This window comes from Chiloscyllium punctatum, chromosome 44, assembly GCF_047496795.1.
Source record: "Chiloscyllium punctatum isolate Juve2018m chromosome 44, sChiPun1.3, whole genome shotgun sequence".
Taxonomy (NCBI): Eukaryota; Metazoa; Chordata; class Chondrichthyes; order Orectolobiformes; family Hemiscylliidae; genus Chiloscyllium; species Chiloscyllium punctatum.
This window is the reverse complement of record NC_092782.1, coordinates 38,602,556-38,625,013: the sequence shown is the minus strand read 5'-3', so window position 1 is coordinate 38,625,013 and position 22,458 is coordinate 38,602,556. Positions and strand designations below refer to the sequence as shown.

General features: G+C 40.5%; 2 protein-coding genes across 2 annotated transcripts in view; one reads left to right on the top strand and one right to left on the bottom strand.

Moving 5' to 3' along the window:
• Positions 1-22,458, top strand: part of LOC140466611 (F-box and leucine-rich repeat protein 13-like) — a 155,082-nt gene that overhangs the window by 128,338 nt on the left and 4,286 nt on the right. Inside the window, exon 11 of the mRNA XM_072562059.1 lies at positions 15,035-15,087. Within this exon, the coding sequence (XP_072418160.1) occupies positions 15,035-15,087 (53 nt within the window). The remainder of the gene's footprint in view (positions 1-15,034; positions 15,088-22,458) is intronic.
• The window catches only part of lrrc17 (leucine rich repeat containing 17), a 60,263-nt gene that overhangs the window by 35,095 nt on the left and 2,710 nt on the right, over positions 1-22,458 (bottom strand). The window contains exon 2 of the mRNA XM_072562662.1: positions 1,358-2,237. Within this exon, the coding sequence (XP_072418763.1) occupies positions 1,358-2,108 (751 nt within the window). The 5' untranslated portion in view covers positions 2,109-2,237. The remainder of the gene's footprint in view (positions 1-1,357; positions 2,238-22,458) is intronic.

The window sequence follows — 22,458 nt, the reverse complement described above, 5'->3', positions numbered from 1 at the left end:
GAATGTAGAAGAGAGGCAAGGCAACCAGTTGGAAGCTGGGAGCATTGTGAACTATTTTCTATGGGAATGATAACTTTGTGGAGAGCATGGTATGTGATGTTGCAAGGAATCTTTTATTTGTATAGTTTAATGCAGAAGTTACTTATAAAAGAAAATAGTTTAGTTCCTTTTGTCATTTGATGCAGTAAAAGTTTAAACATGTGAAATTTTGTTCTGTTCTTTCAGCTATTTATTGAAATTATTGGTCTCTGTAGAGGTTTTATCTGGGTAATGATAGAGTCATAGAGGTGTACAGCACTTGCATTTATCTGAATTAAACTCCATCTGCCACTTCTCAGCCCATTGGCCCATCTGATCAAGATCCTGTTGTAATCTGAGGTATTAGATCACTTTTAGATTAGATTACTTACAGTGTGGAAACAGGCCCTTCGGTCCAACAAGTCCACACTGACCCTCTGAAGAGCAATCCACCCAGACCCATTTCCCTACATTTACCCCTTCACCTAACACTACAGGCAATTTAGCATGGCCAATTCACCTAGCCTGCACATTTTTGGACTGTGGGATGAAACCGGAGCATCTGGAGGAAACCCACACAGACACGGGGAGAATGTGCAAACTCCACACAGACAATTACCTGAGGCGGGAATTGAACCCAGGTCTCTGGCGCTGTGAGGCAGCAGTGCTAACCACTGTGCCACCGTTCCACCCACTGATAGATTAAAATGAGAGTGACAACACTTGAAGAGAGAATGTTAACAATATTTGGCAAAAATAGAATCATAGAATCCCTACAGTGTGGAAGCAGACCATTCAGCCCATCAAGTCCACACCAACCCTCTGAACAGCACCCCACCCATATCCACCCCATCCTTATAACCTCACATTTCTCATGGCAAATCCACCTAGTCTGCATACCCTCAGACACTAAGGGCAATTTACCATGGCCAGTCCATCGAACCTGCACATCTTTGGACTGTGGAAGGATTCTAGAGCACTTGAAGAATATATAAACTCCACATGGACAGACAGCCAAAGATAGAATCAAACTCAGGTTTCTGGAGTTGTGAGTCAGTAGTGCTAACCACGGAGCCATTGTGCTGCCCCAGGACAGGGAAAGACACTTGAATGTGCCACAATTTAATGGAATTAAGTAAGAAACTGGAGGTAGGTATCATTGGCAAAATGAGCTCCAAGTGAGTGGAGATTGCACAGAACATAGAGAAAGATGCAAATATCTGGAAGATACCATGACCTGGTATATTTTCTAAAGAATTTTCATTGCATTCTAAAACCATATTAAATCACAAATGAAATTTCAGTGCAAAATTGCTTGTAATTTGAAAGTCACACTGACCTTTATTTTGGCAATCTATTCTTGACTTTGGGAAAAGGTAGATGTCGCATTTTGTGGAGTCAGCAGTATTTTGGATCGGTAAAGGACGCTCATCATTATTCTCATCCTGGCACAGCATGCTCACATTGATTGTCTTTAACTTATGACCAGCAAAATATTTCGGAGCTTCACATTTGGCTAGATTACCTAGATTTCGTTGACCAGGAATCTGCAACTTCCTGATCATTTGGTCCAGTTTACAATTGCAATTCCAAGGGTTGCCATAAATGCGCAGATATTTTAGTTTGGGGATAGGCATAAAAACCTCCTCTGACATAAACTGTAATTGATTGTGCTGCAATAATAAAGTAGACAGTTCATCCAGTCCCTCAAATGCACCTTCTTCAATATATGCTATAGCATTTCGTTGTAAGTCAAGGCTCTTCAAATTCTTTAATGTTGAAAACATCAAGGCCTTTAACCTATGTATTTTATTTCCTGCTAACTGTAAATGAACAGCATCCCTTGGCAAATTAGGAGGAATTGTAATAAGTTGCTTATCTTGACAATCCATTATTTTTTCATTTTCATGCAAACTTTCACTGCATATGGTGCTTAGGAATTGATCAAATCTTTTGACATGAGTGGAGCGCTTTTTGAGACATTTCTTGCCGCAGTCCCTCATTCTGTTTCCATGGCTGCCATTCTTAATTTTCACGAACTCTACTGCTCTACAAAGGAGTAGCACCAATATAATCCTAATTACTTGCATCCTGATATCCAGATGGTTCCAGCAACAGACTGGTGACTTGACACTATACAAGAATCCAAAGAAACTTGAAAACTAAGATAGCCTCAGATGATTTGGGTTTTGGACAGACTTGAACCAATGCAAGGCAATCTGTGAAGAAAAAACATTAAGTATAGTTACTAAACCATTACGGTAAGGTAGAAAAGGACAAGTTAGAAATGTGACTGAAACATAAATCATACAGCAGATAAAGTATAACTGAAAAAGGACACGTTGACTTTGATTCAGATACTTATTATAAATTTAGTGAGGTTATCAATTGTTTTGCCAAATCACACTTAACTTGCCTGGTTTAAATTTAAGCAAAGCTTGGCAATTACCTGTCAGTCATTATTTATTTGGTGCATTCTCCAACACCTCTACCAATTAGAATCTATTTGTCAACCAATTGCAATTCTCTTTTCAATCAATTGAAAAAGATTGATTTCTGTTTGCATTGGTGTTTCTTGTAATTGACCTGATGAGTGAAAGATGAAAAGTTTCGAGAAACTATCTTTTATCAGCAATGCTCAAGTTCTGTACTACCAAACGGTAAACAAATATTAAATTAACAATACATTGAGAAAATAGGCCTGTCATTTATCTTAGGCAGTAGTGCAACATGAATATTAACAAATCAATAGCTAGTTCTCTAATGGATTCAAGAAAGCAAAATCATTTTTGGGTAGGGGAAAAATCATTTTTGGGTAGTAGCTGTAAGTCAGGCCTCGAAAAGTGAATGAAGCAACCATAGCACTGGTTTTGATCAGGCTGTCTAATTTCAAGAAGCAGTCTTTAATGAGTCATTAATATCACTGGACTAGTAATCCAGAGGCCCAGTTGAATACTTTGGATTCTCCTTATCAGTGAATCTATTTGACATCGGTTCAAAGCCCATCACCATAGCTTCTGGAATTTTTAAAATGCCGGGTGGCCAAGAAACCATTCTTGTTTGTGGAAATCCATGGACCTCCAATAGCATTTCGAGGAGGTATTTCTGCTGGCCTGGTCCGCATGTGACTACATACCCACGGCAGTGTGGTTAACTTTGAAATGCCCTCTGAAATGGCCAAGTAAGCTATTCAATTAGATCAAAAAAAAGGAATGAATGAAAATTGGACAGATCATCCAGCATTGATTTAGGCATCAGAAACATCAATGCTAAACAGATCCCCATCATAGAACCACAGACCTGTATGGCATGGAAATAGATCCTTCAATCTGACTAGTCTGCACTGACCAGATACCTAAACTAACCTAGTCCCATTTCCCAGCATTTGGTCTATATTCCTCTAAACCCTTCCTATTCACGTACCCATCCAGATGGCTTTTAAATGTTGTAGTTGTACCAGCCTCCACCACCTCTGGCACCAAGTTCCATCCAAGCACCACCGTCTGCGTGAAAATGTCCCTTTTGAATCTTTCCCCTCTCACCTTAAACCTCTGCCCTCTAGTTTTGGACTCCCCTACCCTGGGAAAAAGACCTTGGCTATTCACCCTATCCATGCTCCTCATGATTTTATAAACCACTATAAGGCTGCCCCTTGGTCTCAGATGCTCCAGGAAAATAGCCCCAGCTTATTCAACCTCCCCATACAGCTCAAACCTCCAACCCTGGCAACATCATTGTAAATCTTTTTTGAACCTTTCAAGTTTCACAATATCTTTCCTATTACAGGGAGATGAGAATTGAATTCAATATTCTAAAAGTGACCTAACCAATGTCCTGTGCAGCTGCAACATAACATCCCCTATACTCTAGGAATTCGCTCAATCCCAACTGTCTACCCTTGATATAAGCCTCCTTCATTTTCTTGACAAGAGCCTCAATTTTTCTGGTCATCCAACATTCCCTATACCTACTAGCTTGCCTTCTGCACAAAAAGAACATGTTGTCACATAGCTCTTGTATCTCATTATAAAAGGCCTCCTACTTTCCAATCATGCCTTTACCTGCAAATAGCCTCCCAATCAATGTTTGAAAGTTCCCATCTAACACTGTCAAAATTGGCCTTACTGTAATTTAGAACTTTAACTTTTTAATCAGTTGCATCCTTTTCCATAACTATTTTAAAACTAATAGAATTATGATCACGCCCCAAAATGCTCCCCCACTGACACCTGCCTCAAGTTTTGCTCCTTCTCTAGTAGGTACATCCACATATTCAATATGAAAATCCTCTCCATCCAAGCCCTTAATATTATGGCAGTGCCAGTCTATGTTTGGAAAGTTAAAATCCCCTACCATTCCAACCCTATTATTCTTATCAACCCTGCAAATTTTCTTAACAACTAGGTTTTTGGTTTGTGCCAAAACTGGGACATCTGTGAGCAGCCATACATAGTCAAACTCACATAAAATTATCCCTTACAGACAATATCCCAGATAGCAAATATCACTATCCCTGCGTATATTCTGTTTCACTGTCAGTTGATAACATAGTGGTATCCAGATTTTGTTACGTGTCCTCGACATTGACTGTGTACCCCATGAAGTTTAATGGCAACACAGATCAAATATAGGCAAGGAAACCTCCTGTTGATTAACATCTACACCATCCTTGTTCCCTCATCTAATGAATCAGCACTCCTCTCAGTTGAACACCACTTACAGCAAGTAGCAAGGGCACAGTGTGTACTATGACTGATGGGCTTCAATGTTCATGACCAACAGTGGTTCAGTAGCACCAATACTTAGTAAGCTGATATATGTCCTTTAGGAGTCAAAATGATACTTGGTCTGTGAGTAGGTGGTGAGTGGACAACAAGGAAAATTTGTCTAGGCCTTGTCCTCACCAATCTGTCACTGATGCAGCTGACCATGACAGTATTGGTTGGAGTAACCACTGCATAGTCCTAGTGGACACAAATTCTCATCTTCAAAGTGAGGATACCTTCAATTTTGTTGGATTGCACTACCACATAAATGAAATAGAATGCAAACAGATCTAGCAACTCAAGACTGTTCATCCATAAGGCACTATTACCAGCATCTGAATATATTAAAGCATATTCTGTAACCTAGGCCTGGCTTACACTCACTCTCCTATTATTATCAAGTGAGGGGATCAACTCCGAGTTGACCCCATGCAAGTAAGCAAAGTTAAAAATGAGATATCAACCTAGTGAACCTATAACACTGGAGTAAATCACCGAAGTAAAGAAGCATGATGCACTAGACAGAGCTAAGTGATGCCACAACCAACAGATCAGATCCCAGTTCTGCAGTTCTGCCACACCTAGCTATGAATTGTGATAGGCAATTAAACGACAACACAAATATCTTCCATCCTCAGTAATAGGAGAATCCTGTATATAATTGTAAAAGGCAAGGCTGAAGCTTTTCAGCCAGGAATGCTCATTGGAAGATTCACTTCAGTTTTCTCCTGAGGTCCTCAACATTACAGATGTCAGCCTTCAATAATTTTGATTCATACAATGAAATATCAAGGAAGCAGTGAATACTACAAAATGATTCATATTACCGAAGACTTGTGTTCCAGAATTAACCACTAACCCTGCCAAGTAACTTCAGTACAGCAACAAAGTGACATCTACAAAGTACATAAAACATTATAATGCAGTACAGTTCTGCTGACCTGTGGAACCAATCTGAAGCCTATCTATCCTATACTATTCCTTTTCCATCCATATGTTTTTCCAATGACCATTTAAATGCCCTAAAAGTTGGCAAGTCTACTACTGTTGCAGGTAATGTGTCCCACGCCCCTTCTATTCTGAGTAAAGAAACTACTGCTGACATTTGTTCAAATCTATCACCCCTCAATTTAAATCTACGTCCCCTTGTGCTAGCCATCACCATTCGAGGAAAAAGGCTCTTACTGTCCACACTATCTAACCCTCTGATTACCTTATATGCCTCAACTAAGTCACCTCTCAACCTTCTCTCTAATGAAAAACAGCCTCAAGTCCCTCAACCTTTCCTCATAAGACCTATCCTCCATACCAGGAAACATCCTAGTAAATCTCCTCTGCACCCTTTCCAAAGCGTCCTATAATGTGGTGACCAGAACTGTGCACAATAATCAAAGTTAGGCCGCACCAGAGTTTTGTACAGCTGCAGCAGGACCTTGTGGCTCCGAAACTCAATTCCTCTACCAATAAAAGCTAACACACCATATGCCTTCTTAACAACCCTATCAACCTGAGTGGCAACTTTCAGGGATCTATGTACATGGACACCAAGATCTCTCTGCTCATCTACATTACCAAGAATCTTAGCATTAGCTCAGTACTTTTTTACTCCTGTTGTTCCTTCCAAAGTGAATCATCTCACACTTCTCCGCATTAAACTCCATTTGCCACCTCTCAGCCCAGCTCTGCAGCTTATTTATGTCCCTCTGTAACGTGCAACATCCTTTACCCCTATCCACAACTCCACCGACCTTAGTGTCATCCATAAATTTACTAACCCATCCTTCTACGCCCACATTTAGGTCATTTATAAAATGACAGACAAAGGCGGCCCCAAAACAGATCCTTGTGGTACACCGCTAGTAACTGAACTCCAGGATGAATATTTCTCATCAACTGCCACCCTCTGTCTTCTTTAAGCTTACCAATTTCTGATCCAAACTGCTAAATCACCCTCAATCCCAACCCTCCATATTTTGTGCAATAGCCTACTGTGGAGAACCTTATCAAATGCCATACTGAAATCCCTATATACCACATCAACCGCTTTACCCTCATCTACCTGTTGGTCACCTTCTCAAAATAACTCAATAAGGTTTGTGAGGCGCGACCTACCCATCACAGAACTGTGTTGACTATCCCTAAATAAACATTTTCCTCACTAGATGATTATAAATTCTATCTCTTATTACCTTTTCCAACACTTTACCCACAACTCAAGTAAGGCTCATTGGTCTATAATTACCAGGGTTGTCTCTACTCCCCTTCTTGAACAAGGGGACAACATTTGCTATCCTCCAATCTTCTAGCACTATTCCTGAAGGCAGTGACAACAAAGACCAAAGGTTCTGTATTCTCCTCCCTGGCTTCCCAGAGAATCCTAGGATAATTCCCATCTGGCACAGGGGATTTTTTTATCTATTTCCACACTTTCCAGAATTGCTAACACTCTCTTGCGAACATCAATCCTGTCTAGTCTAGTAGCCTGTATCTCAGTATTCTCTTTGACAACTTTATTTTTCATCAGTATTCTCACTGAAAAAAAGACATTCATTTAGCGCTTCCCCTATCTCCTCGGACTCCATGCACAACTTCCCACTAGTATCCTTGATTGGCCCTAATCTTTCTCGAGTCATTCTTTTATTCTTGATATACTTATAGAGAGCTTTAGAGTTTTCCTTGATCCTGTCTGCCAATGATTCTCATGTCCCCTCCCCTCCTGGCTCTTCTTAGCTCTCTCTTTAGATCTTTCCTGGCTAACTTGTAACTCTCAAGGGTCCCACCTGAGCATTCACGTCTCATCCTAACATAAACCTTCTTCTTCCTCTTGACAAACCACGGCATCAGTAATCCATGGCTCTTTTGCTCGACCACATCCTCCCTACCTGACGTGTACATACCTATCAAGGACACGCAGTAGCTGTTCCTTGAATAAGCTCCACATTTCAATTGTGCCCATCCCCTACAGTTTCCTTCCCCATCCTATGCATCCTAAATCTTGCCTAATTGTATCATAATTGCCTTTCTGCCAGCAATAACTCTTGCCCTGTGGTACATACCTATCCCTTCCCATCTCTAAAGTAAACATAACCGAATTGTGGTCACTATCACCAAAGTGTTCACCTACCTCCAAATCTAACACCTGGTCATTTTCATTACCCAGTACCTAATCCAATATGGTCTCGCCCTTGTTGGCCTGTCTACATACTGTGTCAGGAAACCCTTCTGCATACGTTGGACAAAAACTGACCCATCTAAAGTATTCGAGCTATTGTATTTCCAGTCAATATTTGGAAAGTTTAATTCCCTCATAACAACTACCCTGTTACTCTTGCTCCTATCCAGAATCATCTTTGCTATCCTTTCCTCTTTTGTTCCATCTCTGGAACTATTTGGAGGCCTATAGACAATTCGCAACAGGGTGACCTCTCCTTTACTGTTTCTAACCTTAGCCCATACTACGTCAGTCTGTCATCAAACGTCTTGTCTGTCACACTGTATTATTGTCCTTGACTAACAATGCCACCCCCCACGTCCTTTCCCATCTTCTCTGTTCTTACTAAAACAACTATATCCCGGAACTTCCAACAACCATTTTTGTCCCTGCTCTATCCATGTCTCCAAAATGGCCACAACATCGAAGTCCAAGGTACCAAACCATGCTGCAAGTTCACCCACCTTATTTTGGATGCTCCTGGGGTTGAAGTAGACACACTCCAGACCACCTTCCTGCTTGCTGGTGAGCTCTTGCGACTTTGAACCCTCATTTCTGACCTCACTACTCTCAACATCCTAGACACCGGAACTACAATATAGGTACCCATCCCCCTGAATCTATCTGGCAATGTGTGAATATTTTCTCAGACATGTCCAAATCCAGCCCAGCCAATGAATATCCCATCAGATTTCTCTTGATCATCAGTAAAGTGATGGGAAGATGTTGTTGACAGGGCTCTCTAGTGGCACTTGCTCTACATTAACTAGCTTGCAGACACTCAGTTTGCTAATCAACTTCTAACCTCATTGCTATCTCGGTCCAAACATCAACTGAAGAGCTGAACTGCAAAGTAAGCTGATAGTAATTGCCCTTGACGTCAAGGCAGCATTTGATACACGTGGCATCAAAAAGCCCTTGCAAAACTGGAATCGGTGTAAGTCGGGAGAAAATTGTGTGCTGGTTGAAGTCATACCTAGCACAAAGGGAGATTGTCCTGGTGTTGGATGTCAGTTAACTCAATACCAGGATATTATTGCACAAGTTCTTCAGAGTAGTGTCCTGTGCTGAACCATCTTCAGTTGCTTCATCAAAGACCTTCTTTCCATCTTAAGTCAGAAATGGAGATGTTTCCTGATAATTCACCAACACTTGGCACTATTCAAGACTGCTCTGCTACCAAAGCCTCCATGTGCAACAAAACATGGACAACATTCAGCTGGAGTTGATGTATGGAGCAAATGTTAATTTGCCACTTAAGTGTCAGGCAATAACTAATCTGCAACATTCAACAGCACTACCATCGACAATTCCCCACCATCAAAATTCTCAGAGTCCCCATTGACCAGAATTTGAACCAGAACAGCCATATAAATGTGGCTACAAGAGCACATTCATCTCCTAACTTCCCAAAATGTATGTCCACTATCTACAAGTTAAAGCCAGGAGTGAGATGAAATACTCTCCACTTGCCTTGATGAGTCTAGTTGCAATAGCATGACAATTCAGGGAAAAGTTGACTGCTTGATTGACATCCCATCCACTAGTTTTAATATTCACTCACTTCATCACCAATGCACAATGTCAGCATTTACTAGATATATGCGCCAATCACCAAGACTCCATCAACAACACATTCCAAAGGAGAAGAACAGCAGATGCACAGAGCAGTACTACCTGTAGATTCTCCTCAAAACCATACACCATCCTGACCTAGGCCAGAAGTGGTAAAAAAGATGGTGAGAAGGAGACCAGAATTGCATACAATATTCCAAAAGTGGCCTAACCAGTGTCCTGTACAGCTGCAACATGACTTCCCATCTCCTGTACTTAATACTCTGACCAATAAAGGAAAGCATACCAAACACCTTCTTCACTATCCTATCTACCTGCGACTCTACTTTCAAGGAGCTGTGACCCTGCAATGCAATATCTCTTTGTTCAGTAACACTCCCTAGGACCTTACCACTTAGTGTATAAGTCCTGCTAAGATTTGCTTTCCCAAAATGCTGCACCTTGCATTTATCTGAATTAAACTCCATCTGCCACTTCTCAGCTCACTGGCCATCTGATCAAAATTCTGTTGTAATCTGAGGTAACCTTCTTTGCTGTCCGCTACACCTCCAAGTTTGGTGTCATCTGCAAACTTACTAACTGTACCTCTTATGCTCATATCCAAATTCTTTATATAAATGACAAAAAGTAGAGGACCCAGCACTGACCCTTGTGGCATTCCACTGGTCACAGACGTCCACCTTCTTTATGGTTGACTTATTTTAGCTGCAGCTACAAGATTGAAGCTAGTGAAGCTAGCCATCCTTAGTTTCACACAATGTTATTACCCTGTCTGGAAGATAGCTATTCTTTCTATTCGTGCCTATATTAGAACTAATTTTTGTCATTAGTAAATGAGGGAAAATCAGAAGGCTTCCATCAATTTGAAATGTTGACTTTAATTAAATAACAGGGAAAGCAAAGACTGAGCATTTGCATTTGGGATTAAACAGGGATACTTACCTATCCAGCATCGACACATTTACAGTAAATGAATGATGTCTTCACCCAGCTCAGTTTTATTGAAAGTAGTTGCCAAAGAAGTCCCAAGTGAGTTACTGTGTCCAACGCTTCAGTGATGTGAGTTGATGAAGGTGACATTCTTTCTGTTAAATGTCACAACTCTGATTCTCAGATCCTCATCATCAAGAACCTGCCCCCATTTCATGCTCCAGCTGTCCAGAGCACAGCATGGAAGGATTATTTTGTGCCCTCTGTGTGTACAGTACTGCACTGAACCCCTAGAACTGTGCAAGCATGGAAACTTCACATTGAAGCATCATATGGCTTCCACTAGGTGTATTGAGGGCAAGTGTTGCATAGTATATACACTGGAACTCATGATATGACATGCTTACCACCACGCGTGTGCAGACGAAAATGCCAAAAATGCTCCAATAGATGACATATTTGTTAGCAGCCCCACATCTCATTCATCTGGAGAGCATTCCATCAAAGATGAAAGACAGTGAGCCTTCAGCACTTTTTTCACATCATCATCTTACTGGTCATTTTATGAGGCTAGAGGTTGCTTCTGGTTCTGAGTTTCCATATTTCCTCATTAATCTCAGTAGCCTCTCTGTGTTCAGTGACCACAGAAATGAGAACAGATACTGTGCTTGGATCCATCATTGATGGTTCCAATGGCCTATGTGGGGAATATTAGATACAAGGCAGCTTCTCAATAGTGTGGTCAAATAGCAGTTGCAGCAAATACAAATGACAACATTCTCTATATATTGTTACATGGAGGCCTCTGTGTGGGTGGAGAGTGGTAATGACCATCAGCGACCCCTGCTCTGTTGTCTCCTACCGTTAAACATTAAGTCCATAATTATTGTCCTGTCTATATCCAAGCATGCTGCCTCTAAACCTACAGTTGACATTCCTAAATTCTACACCTCTTTAGTGGCCAATAATAACCTATATTGATTTGGAATGAAAAGACACTCAGGACAGACTGTGGCCTCACCCTCTGACTTGGAAAGACAGCACCAACTGAAGACTGACCAGACTCTTGACTAATATTTGTGCAGTTCCCCAACTGATTTAACATTAATCCCCTGCAGGACTGACAATGGCCCACTCCCCTGGCTGCATTAATATGAAACCTCTGACTCTGAATTCATTAATTGGCTAACTGATTACATCCAAGCTTCTGGATGGATATCAGATGTTGCATATTACTAACAATGGTGACCTCACCCCACCCCGGATGGTGATAATCCCCTTTGACTTGACTAAGTAATACTCCTTTTACCAATGGTCATTTGGTAAAGCACATTCATTACCTTTGCCACACAAGTGACTGGCACATGTTGCAGGTGTGACATTAATGTAGCATATCATACTGCAGTAAAATGTCTGCCTCCTTCACTGCTAAGCGTTGATAAACAAGACAGGCTGCCTGGCTTTGTATCTGTACTAAAAGTAATACAGAACTACTGTGAGCCTGTATTCTCTGAAAGATAAAGAAAACAGAGATGCTCTGAGCATTCAAGTAGGTGCAAGTCAGTAAACACTAAGAAAGCAAGCTAAGATTTCGGAGATGCACCCAGCTACAATGCATAAGATGGGTACTTCCCCCTGTGCACAGATCAAACTGGCAGCAGCATTGCAATTTAAGGTGTTGGTGAACTCCAAAGTGCAGTGTTGCAACGGTGAAAGGTATTATAAGTGAGTTGGAAATGTGCCATGATGACATGGTGAGACTGTTGTTTTGTGGATGCTAACCTCCATGTTTGGAGGGGCAGATGGCCACAGTCCAAGGAGCATACTTTGCAATGTTGGGGAATGCTGGCCAAAATGAATACCTAGAAAAGACACTGGCAAGCTGTAGCCACAATGTAACCACTTCAACTTTCATGTTGGAAATGGTGCCATCTAGTTTCTTTCTGATACCTGGGATAATAACAACCATGTCTAAGTGAGGTAGGATTAGGTAATTGTATGATGTTAATGCATGCAATAACACACTTGCTGCTTACTTGTGAGATTCTAAACATTGAGGAAAAAAGGTCAGAGTTTCAATAAGGTTTCAATGGTTAGGTGAGAATCTCAATTTCTCATTCTTGCCATGTTTTTCCAACTGTATTTTAGATGTTGGAGGTGATTTCCTCAAATTCCAGGATCAGCAATTACTGTTTTATATACAATTGCATTGTTTTGGAACTCTGGGGGACAAAAGATCAAAACAACGGCACCTTAAAAAAGGAGAAAGACAAAGGCATTAACCACACGGTCAGAGAAAGAAACCTATACTGTCTGACACAGCAGTGAATCTACACAGTTACTGCCTTTGTTGTTTGAGTTCAAGTATCTCTGGACATCAGAGTATGTCTAGGAAAAATTAACAAACAGCAAACATCACCGCTGACCTTGGAGGAACCTCTATGGGAGAGCTCACAGCACAGGAACAGATAAGTGCATAGTTTTGAAGCTTTGCTGTAAATCTACAATAGTGAGTAAAGTGGGTTCTTTCTTGATTTTATGTTTTATTGAGATCTTTCCCTTGATTGTGGTGCGTGTATGTAAAGAGCTGCCAAAGGAAGTGGTGGAAGCTGATCCAATTACAATATTTAAAAGGCATCTGGATTGGTATGTGTATAGGAAAGGTTTAGAGGGATATGGATCAAGTGCTGACAAATGGGACTAAATTAGGTTAGGATATCTGGTCGGCATAGACAAGTTGGACCAAAGGGTCTGTTTCCATGCTGTACATCTCTATGACTCACCATTGTCCACATTGTTTAGGGCCTAAGGAACTTCTGCCCTATGCCTCTATCATGCCCAGATCAAGTTCCCAAAAAAGTTACAAAACGTCATTGATAACAACTATAGGGTTAAACGGTTAGTAGTCTGACTATCCACTTACTTATCCCAATCTTTGTTTAAGGAACTGAATATTCAATTTTGCTCTTTGATGGAAACATTTATATAATAAAAAACTCTATCTAACCATAGTGGAAATGTAGGCAATAACATGTTTCTGCTCATACCAATTGAGGCAACGGAGATGCATTTTGAAAAAAAAATCAATTATTTGTTTTATAATTTCTAAAGTACAAAATAAAGTTTGAAACAAAAGCTTCAATTTATTATACGTTGCACATTATTATAATAAGTATATTTCTTGAATTTTCTTTTGTTTTTTATAAGTTCCTACAATGCACACATAGATCTTAATTGTTCAACCATTAAGTTTAGATTATTGTAGGCATGATAGAAGTAATTACATAGCAAAAATCTAAAATAACTACATTCTCCATCTTATCACACATGACACCAAAGCACATCTTCTTGTATGTTCTTCCCAATCTTTTTCCTACTGTGACCTATAACGTAAACTGTGGGATTTATGCATTTTAAAATATAGTTTATTGTAATTTTTACTTCTGGTTTTTGAATGATTAAAAGGTAGGCTTTCTGAATGTTTGAAGTTAATAATTGACTTGTCAGTATTTCTGTAGCCATGATTTCTTTTCAAACAGTTTGATGCTTAGCTTGAGAGTGAATTGGTTTTGTTCACCATTATTTAAATATTGTTTATTTTAGATTGTTTTGTGAGCCAGAAAGGTAAATAAGAGAAACTAATTTTACTTTGAATTTGGTGCAGACCTGTGAAGTCCTTGGAATAATATATCTGTATAGACCAGTGCTCCTGTGAAAAAAGTGGTATAAAATGAACTAAGCTACCTTAGAGTGAAGAGTTAGTATTAGTCCTAGAGTAGAAGCATTGGGATAAAACACTGAAGTTACTTAAAGCAGAGTACATTTAATCAGGTGTATAATAATGCCAGGAAAAACCTATTTGCAATTCCAGTCTAAAGGCTGAAGTCACAAGTGATTTAAACCTACTGAAGTGAGATAGAGTGTCTCTGGTGTAGGTATTGTACAAGTTGCGTTTTGGGTGCTGTTTAAAATCTGTTTTGTTTGTTTTCAATTTATAAAATAGCGTTTGGTATTAATGGGATTATATTTTTACTGTGGGTTTAAAAGTATTTTAATCTGTGATACAAATAGATGGTTTGATTTATTCCGTTTTACCTTCTTTTCTTATTAAACACTTGTTTTCTTGTGAATGCAAAGTCTTCAGCATTGTGTGCTTACGTTTCGGCAAGATACTACTATGTGATAACAGAGACAAATCTAAAATGATTTTATCAAGTCAAGTTTCTGTCTGATATCTGATAACAACAGCAGTTTGGATATGACAGACCCAATTTTGAGGCTTAAAATTGTTGCAATCCCTCAGTGAAAGCTGAGAGCAGGATTGTCTTAGAGTAGAGGTATAGATTGTACAACTCTTATCAAAGTTTCACAGTGCCATTGCTGCCTCAGAATTAGTGATTCCAAAAATTCAGCTTGTGACTCCACTAGGGGTTCTGACCTCAAATTTGGGAAACCCTCAACTAAATATATACACTTTTCTAATGCAAAATAAATATTTACAGTGTATTATACAGTTCTTTATTATGTGTTTCAGGTGACTGTCGAAACCTGCAGGATCTAAATTTAACTGAATGTGCAAATTTAACTGTAAGTCAAAAACATGTTGCTCAAAATGCTGATCCATACAAAAACCTAGCTAAGAGATAATTCCTTATTCTTGGAGGAAATTTAAGTCATCTACTGCTTTAGGGCAGCATAGTGGTTAGCACTGCTGTCCCACAGCACAAGGAACCTGGGTTCAATTCCACCTTCAGGCAAATGTGTGAAGTTTGCAAATTCTCCCAGTGTCCATGGGTTTCCTCCCACAATGCAAAGATGTGCAGATTAAGTGGATTGGCCATGTTAAATTGTCCATAGTGTGCAGAAGTGTGCAGGCTAGTTGGATTATTGGAAATGCAGGGTTATAGGGTAGGGGCTGGGTTTTGGTTGGTGTGGACTTGATGGGCTGGATGGCCTGCTTCCAGGGATTCTATGTTGAGAATGATATAGGTTAGCAATTGAAATGCTGAAGCTTTATTCCCTACTGTGTTGCTGCCTTTTTTGAATTCTTTTCCTGCTGTTGTGGGAGTGATGGAGATAATTGCTCATTTAGGCAGTTGAAATGCAATGAGAATCCCATTACATTAGGTGGAAAACTGATTGAGTTAATTTCTAAGCAAGTTGCAACTTTCCCACAAAATCAAGTTGATAGCTGTCAGAAGGACAAAGAAGCCTTCAAGATAAATTTTAAAAAAGATTTTTCTTCTGACAAGCAACAAGCACAATTTTCCACTCTAACCCCAGACCACCTATTGCTTTCCACTGAATTGGGCAACTGATAAGCAGCATAAAGGGTGAGATCCAAGAGGTAAAATTCTCAAAATAAAGTCTGCAGACCTCAAAATTAGCCTTTAAGCACCCAAAACCAGCCGAAGGTTCAAATCTAACTGTGTGTGTCACTATTTCATTGGACCAAAGTTGCACCTTAGTTCAATCCCCTTTTCAGGCAATATCTGCACTACATATACATTCCAATAGGGACCACTAAATATATGAAAGGAAAATACATGACTGATTTTTCCCATAACTGACCCTGAATATATAGCTCAATTACAATATTCACCAGTATTGCAACTGAGACCAAATAAGTTAGGCAGGCAAAAGATAGGAATCTAAATGTTACTATTTTATTACTATACCACATCCATCCAGTGAACTGTCAGAGGCACTGAATGCCATTTTTGTTCTTAATACACAAAAATATGAAACAGAAACAATGATAGACTTCTGCCATACTTTGGAATGGCGCAGAAAAAGGTAGAGATGTTGATGCATCAGATCTGACAACATTTTGGAAATTCCAATTTGTCTTGTAAGGGGATCTTCACTTAGCAATTAGAAATCCTGTTGTGATAGGGGGTTATGATAATGGTGAGGGTAGGCATTCCTAAATCCCTGACCTCTAAAATGCCTAATTTTAAAAAAAGATGTAGTATTTGCCCCTTTATTCAGAAAGCTAAAGGAGATACAAAGAAGCTTGGCTCACTCCATCCTGTTCAAGATAGCTGGAAGTTGCTGAAGCTTCCAGCAGCATGGATAAAACAGTGCAAAAAAGTTCCCAGAGAAATGCAGCACGACTTATCCAACAAACTATAACATAATTGGATCTCCACTATTTTCTTGGGGATATAAAAGGAAGTACCCATATGAACTTCAGAAGAATTTTTGTTTATTGATTTGCATTTAAGATCAACATTTTTAACATCTACTGGAATTATAATGGTTTTCTATTATTCTTTTGTTGTTAACCCTACCTTGAAACCCCATGGTTAAGCCTACAGTTAACTCATGTACATGTCACATTATTATCATACACATCTCTGCAGTCACTCCCTCCTTCGTGTCAATCCCAACTTCCTGTCCTCCTGTCAACGTTCTTCCTATTCATCATCCCTGCAAAGGTTAATTTCTTCAACTATTTTCTTGACTTACTGTTTCAATCCACCATAGAATTAAGTAAGTTCCATTGAAGCCAGTCATTTAGCACAACTGATTTATATCAGTGCTAATAGTTCAAATGACCTTCCTCTCATTCAACTGATCTCTGTCCAACTGCCCCAAACCTTTCTTACTCTTCTGTCTATCAAGCAAAATGCAAAAACGTTGTGTCAAACATGCCACGTGACAATTTCACATTCATGAACACGTTGTGGAAAGAAATCACTCTTCAATGCTTTATTTGACTTGTTATAGACTATCTTATATTTATGCTTCCTTGCTTTATGCTCACCCAAAAGTATAAATAATTTGTGCATAATACCGTGATCATCTTATAATCCTGAAATCCTATAACAGTTTTCCTCTTTTTCAAGAGAAAACCAACTAATTTTTCCTATTAATTATATCTCCTCCACTATGGTTCTAAGTCTAGTAAATATTTTCTGAACATATGCTACTGCTTTAAATTTTTTTTTGTCGTATGAAAGGGCAGCACAATGGTTCAGTGGTTAGCACTGCTGCCTTGCAGCGCCAGGGACCCAGGTTTGATTCCAGCCTCTGGCAACTCTGGGTGGAGTTTGCACGTTCTCCCCGTGTCTGCGTGGGTTTACTCCAGGTGCTCTGGTTTCTTCCCACAGTCCAAAGATGTGCAGGTTAGGTGAATTGGCCATGCTAAATTGCCACAGTGTTTAGGGATGTGTAGGTTAGGTGCATTCGTTAGGGGTAAATATAGGATAATATGGTAGGGGAATGGGTCTGGGTGGGTTACGCTTCAGAAGGTTGGTGGACTTGTTGGACCGAAGGACCTGTGTCCACACTAAGGGTTCTATATAGTCTATATCAGAGCTGCACATGGCATTCAGAGTCATCTACTTCCCTAGAATGGTTGCAATAGAATTGCTGCTTAAACCTAAACAAATATTTGCTGTATTTGAGGGCTTCCAGAAGTATTGTGTGGAAGCAGTGGAAGGAAGTAGCCAAGGTCGTAGCTGTCAACAATGTTACCCAACTTATGATATTTCAGGCCCAGATTTGTTTGCCATTGTGGAGTGCCTCTGCATGTATCATTGTCAATTTTTGCAGCAGTAGGCTTGTGAACACATTTCACACATGAGCAGCAGCTTTTTTTTGTTAAAAACTTATTCACGCGATTTGAGCAATGCTTGTGGGCTAGTATTTATTGCCCATTCCTACTGGTCCTTAAGAAGGTAGTGGTGAACTAACTTATTGAACTGCTGCGGTCCATTTAATGTAAGTATACTCAAAAACTGTTAAGGAGGGAGTTCCAGATTTTTAACCCAGCAACAGTAAAGCACAGAGATATAGTCCTAAGTCAGGATGGTGAATGGCTTGGAGGGGAATTTGCAGGTACTGGTGTTCCCAGGTGTCTGCTGCCACTATTCTTCTGGAAGATGGAAGAGGTCCTGGGTCTGGAAGGTGCTAAGCAGTATTGATGAATTTCTGCAGAGTATCTTGTAAGTAATGCACACTTCTACCATTGAGCATTTGTGGTGATGGAGTGAATGTTTGTGGTCGTGGTGCCAATGTTTGTGGATGCAGGCTGTTTTACCATGGATGGTGTCAACTCTTTTGAGTACTTTGGAGCTACATTCACTCAGGCAAATGGAAAATATTCATAACTCTCCTGTGTTGTAGATGGTGGACAGGCTTTGAGCAGTTGGGAGGTAAACTACTCACTGCAGAATTCCTGCAGGACACCATAGGGCTTGTGAACACGTTTCACACATGAACAGCAACTCTTTTTTTTGTTAAAAACTTATTCACAGCATTTGAGCACTGCTTGTGGAACGTGTTCACAAGCCCTATGGTGTCCTGCAGGAATTCTGCAGTGAGTAGTTTACCTCCCAACTGCTCAAAGCCTGTCCATTATCTACAACACAGGAGAGTTATGGAATATTTTTCATTTGCCTGAGTGAATGTAGCTCCAGCAGTATTCAAAAAGAGTTGACACCATCCATGATAAAACAGCCTGCATGGTTCTAGCCGTGGTATTTTTATAGCTAGGAGAAAGTGAGGACTGCAGATGCTGGAGATCAGAGCTGAAAATGCGTTGCTGGAAAAGCACAGCAGGTCAGGCAGCATCCAAGGACCAGGAGAATTGACGTTTTGGGCATGAGCCCTTCTTCAGGAATGAGGAAAGTGTGCCAAGCAGGCTAAGATAAAAGGTAGGGAGGAGGGACTTGGGGGAGGGGCGTTGGAAATGCGATAGGTGGAAGGAGATTAAGGTGAGGGTGATAAGGTGAGGGTGATAGGCCGGAGTAGGGGTGGGGGAGGAGAGGTCAGGAAGAAGATTGCAGGTTAGGAAGGTGGTGCTGAGTTCGAGGGTTGGGACTGAGACAAGGTGGGGGGGAGGGGAAATGAGGAAACTAGAGAAATCTGAGTAGTCCACTTCAGTTTCTGGTAACTCCCAGGATGTTGATAATGGCAGATTCAGTGGTGGTGATTCCATCGATTATCAAGAATTGATGGTTAGATTCTTTCTTAATCGAGATGGTCATTTCCTGGCATTTGTGGGGCACACATGTTACTTATCGGTTATCGGTCCAAACCTGGATATTGTCCAGGCCTTGCTGCATGTGGACAGAGACTGCTTCATTATCTGAGGAGTTGTGAATTATACTGAACATTGTGCAGAACATCTCTATTTCCAGTCTTATGGTGGAGGAAAAGTCACTAATGAAGCAGCTGAAAATGGTTGGACCTAAGATGCTACCAAGGACTTCCTCCAGAGATGTCTTGAAGCTGTGATGACTGTCCTCCACAACTACAACCACATTTCTTTGTATCAGATATAACTCTAACCAGTGCAGACTTTCTTCATCCCAATTCCCATTTACTCCAGTTTTGACTGGTATCACACTTAGGAAAAAGTGAGGATTGCAGATGTTGGAGAATAGTGTTGTACTGGAAAAGCACAGCAAGATAGGCAGCATCCAAGTAGCATGAGAATCGACGTTTCGGGCATAAGTCCTTCATCAGGAATGCAGGACGTGGGGGAAGGGAGCTGAGAGATAAATAAGAGGGGGATGGGAAGGCGATAGCGATGAGGGGGTGACAGTGATGGGTCAGAACAGAGGGTGGAGTGGATAGTGGGAAGAAAGATGGATAGGTGGGACAGTTCAAGAGGGCGGTGCTGAATTGAAGGTTTGATCTGGCAGGAGGTGGGGGGAGTGGAGATGAGAAACTGGTGAAATGGCAACATTGATGCCATGTAGTTGGAGGATCCAAGGCAGAAGATGAGGTGTTTTTCTTCCAGATGTCGGTTGGCTAGGAGTTGGTAGTGGAGGCAGCCCAGGAGTTGCATGACCTTGGCGGATTTGGAGGGGGAGCTGAAGTGGTTGGCCACAGGGTGGTGGGGTTGTATGGTGCATATGTCCCACAGATGTTCTCTGTAATTTTCTGCGAGTTAGCATCCTGTCTCCCCACTGTAAAGTAGACCACATAGAGAGCAATGGTGTGTCACACTCAGTCAAATGTGGCCTCTATATCTAGGGCAGTTTTATGGAATTCAGCTGTTTTGTCCATGCTTGAACCAAGACCTGTAATGACAGCAGGAGCTGACTGACCCAAGTGGAACCCAAACTGAGCATCAGTGAGCACTTACTGAGCGCCATTTGATAACAGTTTCAATGACACCTATCATTTTGTTGTCGAGTGACATTTACATGATGAAGAAATAAGGGGCCTGATAGGATTTGTCCTACTATTTGTGGACAGGGCAAAACTGGATAGTGTGCCACATTATTGTCATTGAAGCAACACACCGAAGATGCTAGAAAACTGAAATAAAAAGAAGAATTGCTGTAGAAACAGCATCTGTGGAGAGAAAAACAGAGTTAATGCTTCAAGTCAAGTCTCAAGATTCTTTTTTGGAATTCCAGACCTGCTGACTTTCTCCAGCATTTCTATTTTTAATGACATATTGCTGGGTAATTTCATGACCTACCTGGAAATGGGTGCCAATATTTGAGCCCTGCTACTCCTATAGTTGTTACAGAAGTTAAAGATTTAATCAAAATACTCAAAGTCCCCAAATTACCTGCTTGATCGACTGAAGTTAATAGGTTGTACTGACCAGGTTTCTGTCCTTAACATGGACTTCTATTTATTATAAGAAATCATTTTTAACCACAGAAAAACAAAAATACAAATTGTCAACATGTAACTCTTCGAGTTGAACCTCTAGCCCCTCTTGAACCCTACAAAGACAAATGCAAGATAGACCAAAAAAAAACCAAATGTGGATATTATGGATGAAAAACAAAATATCGGGAAGCAGTTCACCAGCACATGTTCATAGGATTCAATGAGATGTCCCCTTTTGTCTCTTCCAGTTCCCTCTGACAACTGATCCTGTATCCAAATCTTTTCAGTTCTTTGCTGAAGACACCCTGGAGGGAGTGAGAAAGGGTAGTTGACACATGCATTCATTGTTCAGTTTCTCAGTCACTGGCTAGAGGCAACAGCTTATAGCAAGTGGTGGGAGTGATAATCTTTCAGGTTTTGGTTATTCTATTGTAGAATGAGTAAAAGAGGGTTGCTGTCTCTTGCAGTCTGGAGGTCATTTGCATTAAGTTGTTCAGACACACACTATCCACCTGCCCAGGAGTTATTGTTATGCTGATGATTCGAGGCCTCCACAATTAGTCCCAAAAACCATTCAGCAGGCCGTCCATCGGCAAAGGGACTAAACACACACCCACTCATGGTACCTGTGGCTCAAACACCTTACCTCTTTGCTTGAGTAAAGCAACTCTGGAAACATAACTCAATGAATTCCAGCAACTATTTTTTTTAAAAGTGCAGCATTTCCTTCCACTCCTTGGTTTAAGATAGTCCTTTTATCATTTTCACCCACAATCCAAAATAGCGAAGATGAAGATGATGTAGTCTTCACAGTAAATGCTAGTGTTATTGTACTAGAACAGTTTGATTAGGAATGAGATTTGTTTTGATGTACAAGTCCTGAGTTCTATGCTCAGAACATCATCACAGCCTTTGCTATATCCAGTATGTACAGCCATTTCTTAATCTCACATGGAGTGAATTAAATTAGTTAAAAATTGTTACCTGTGATAGTCAGGAGGAGACAAGGATGGATTGACCACTCATCATTTCTAGCTGAAGTGTACTGCATAACTCCATCATTCAGGTTGGCAACATTTATAGAGCTCCTCCTCCTGTTATTAACTTGTCCACCACTGTTAGAACTGGAATATGTGACCAGCGAGAAATGTATTGGAATGTTGGTGTGTAGAGGTAACAAAGGCACGGATGTGAATTTTAGCAGCAGATGACCCAAGACAAGGACGCTGTTAAGTGGTATTGCAGAGGTGGGAATAAGAAGTCTTTGTGATGTGCAAGTATGAGATATTAGCTCGCCTTGGGATCAGTTATGACACCAGCATTGCAAATGTTCTGTCTTATATCAGAGTGTTGCCAGGGAGGATGAGATCAATA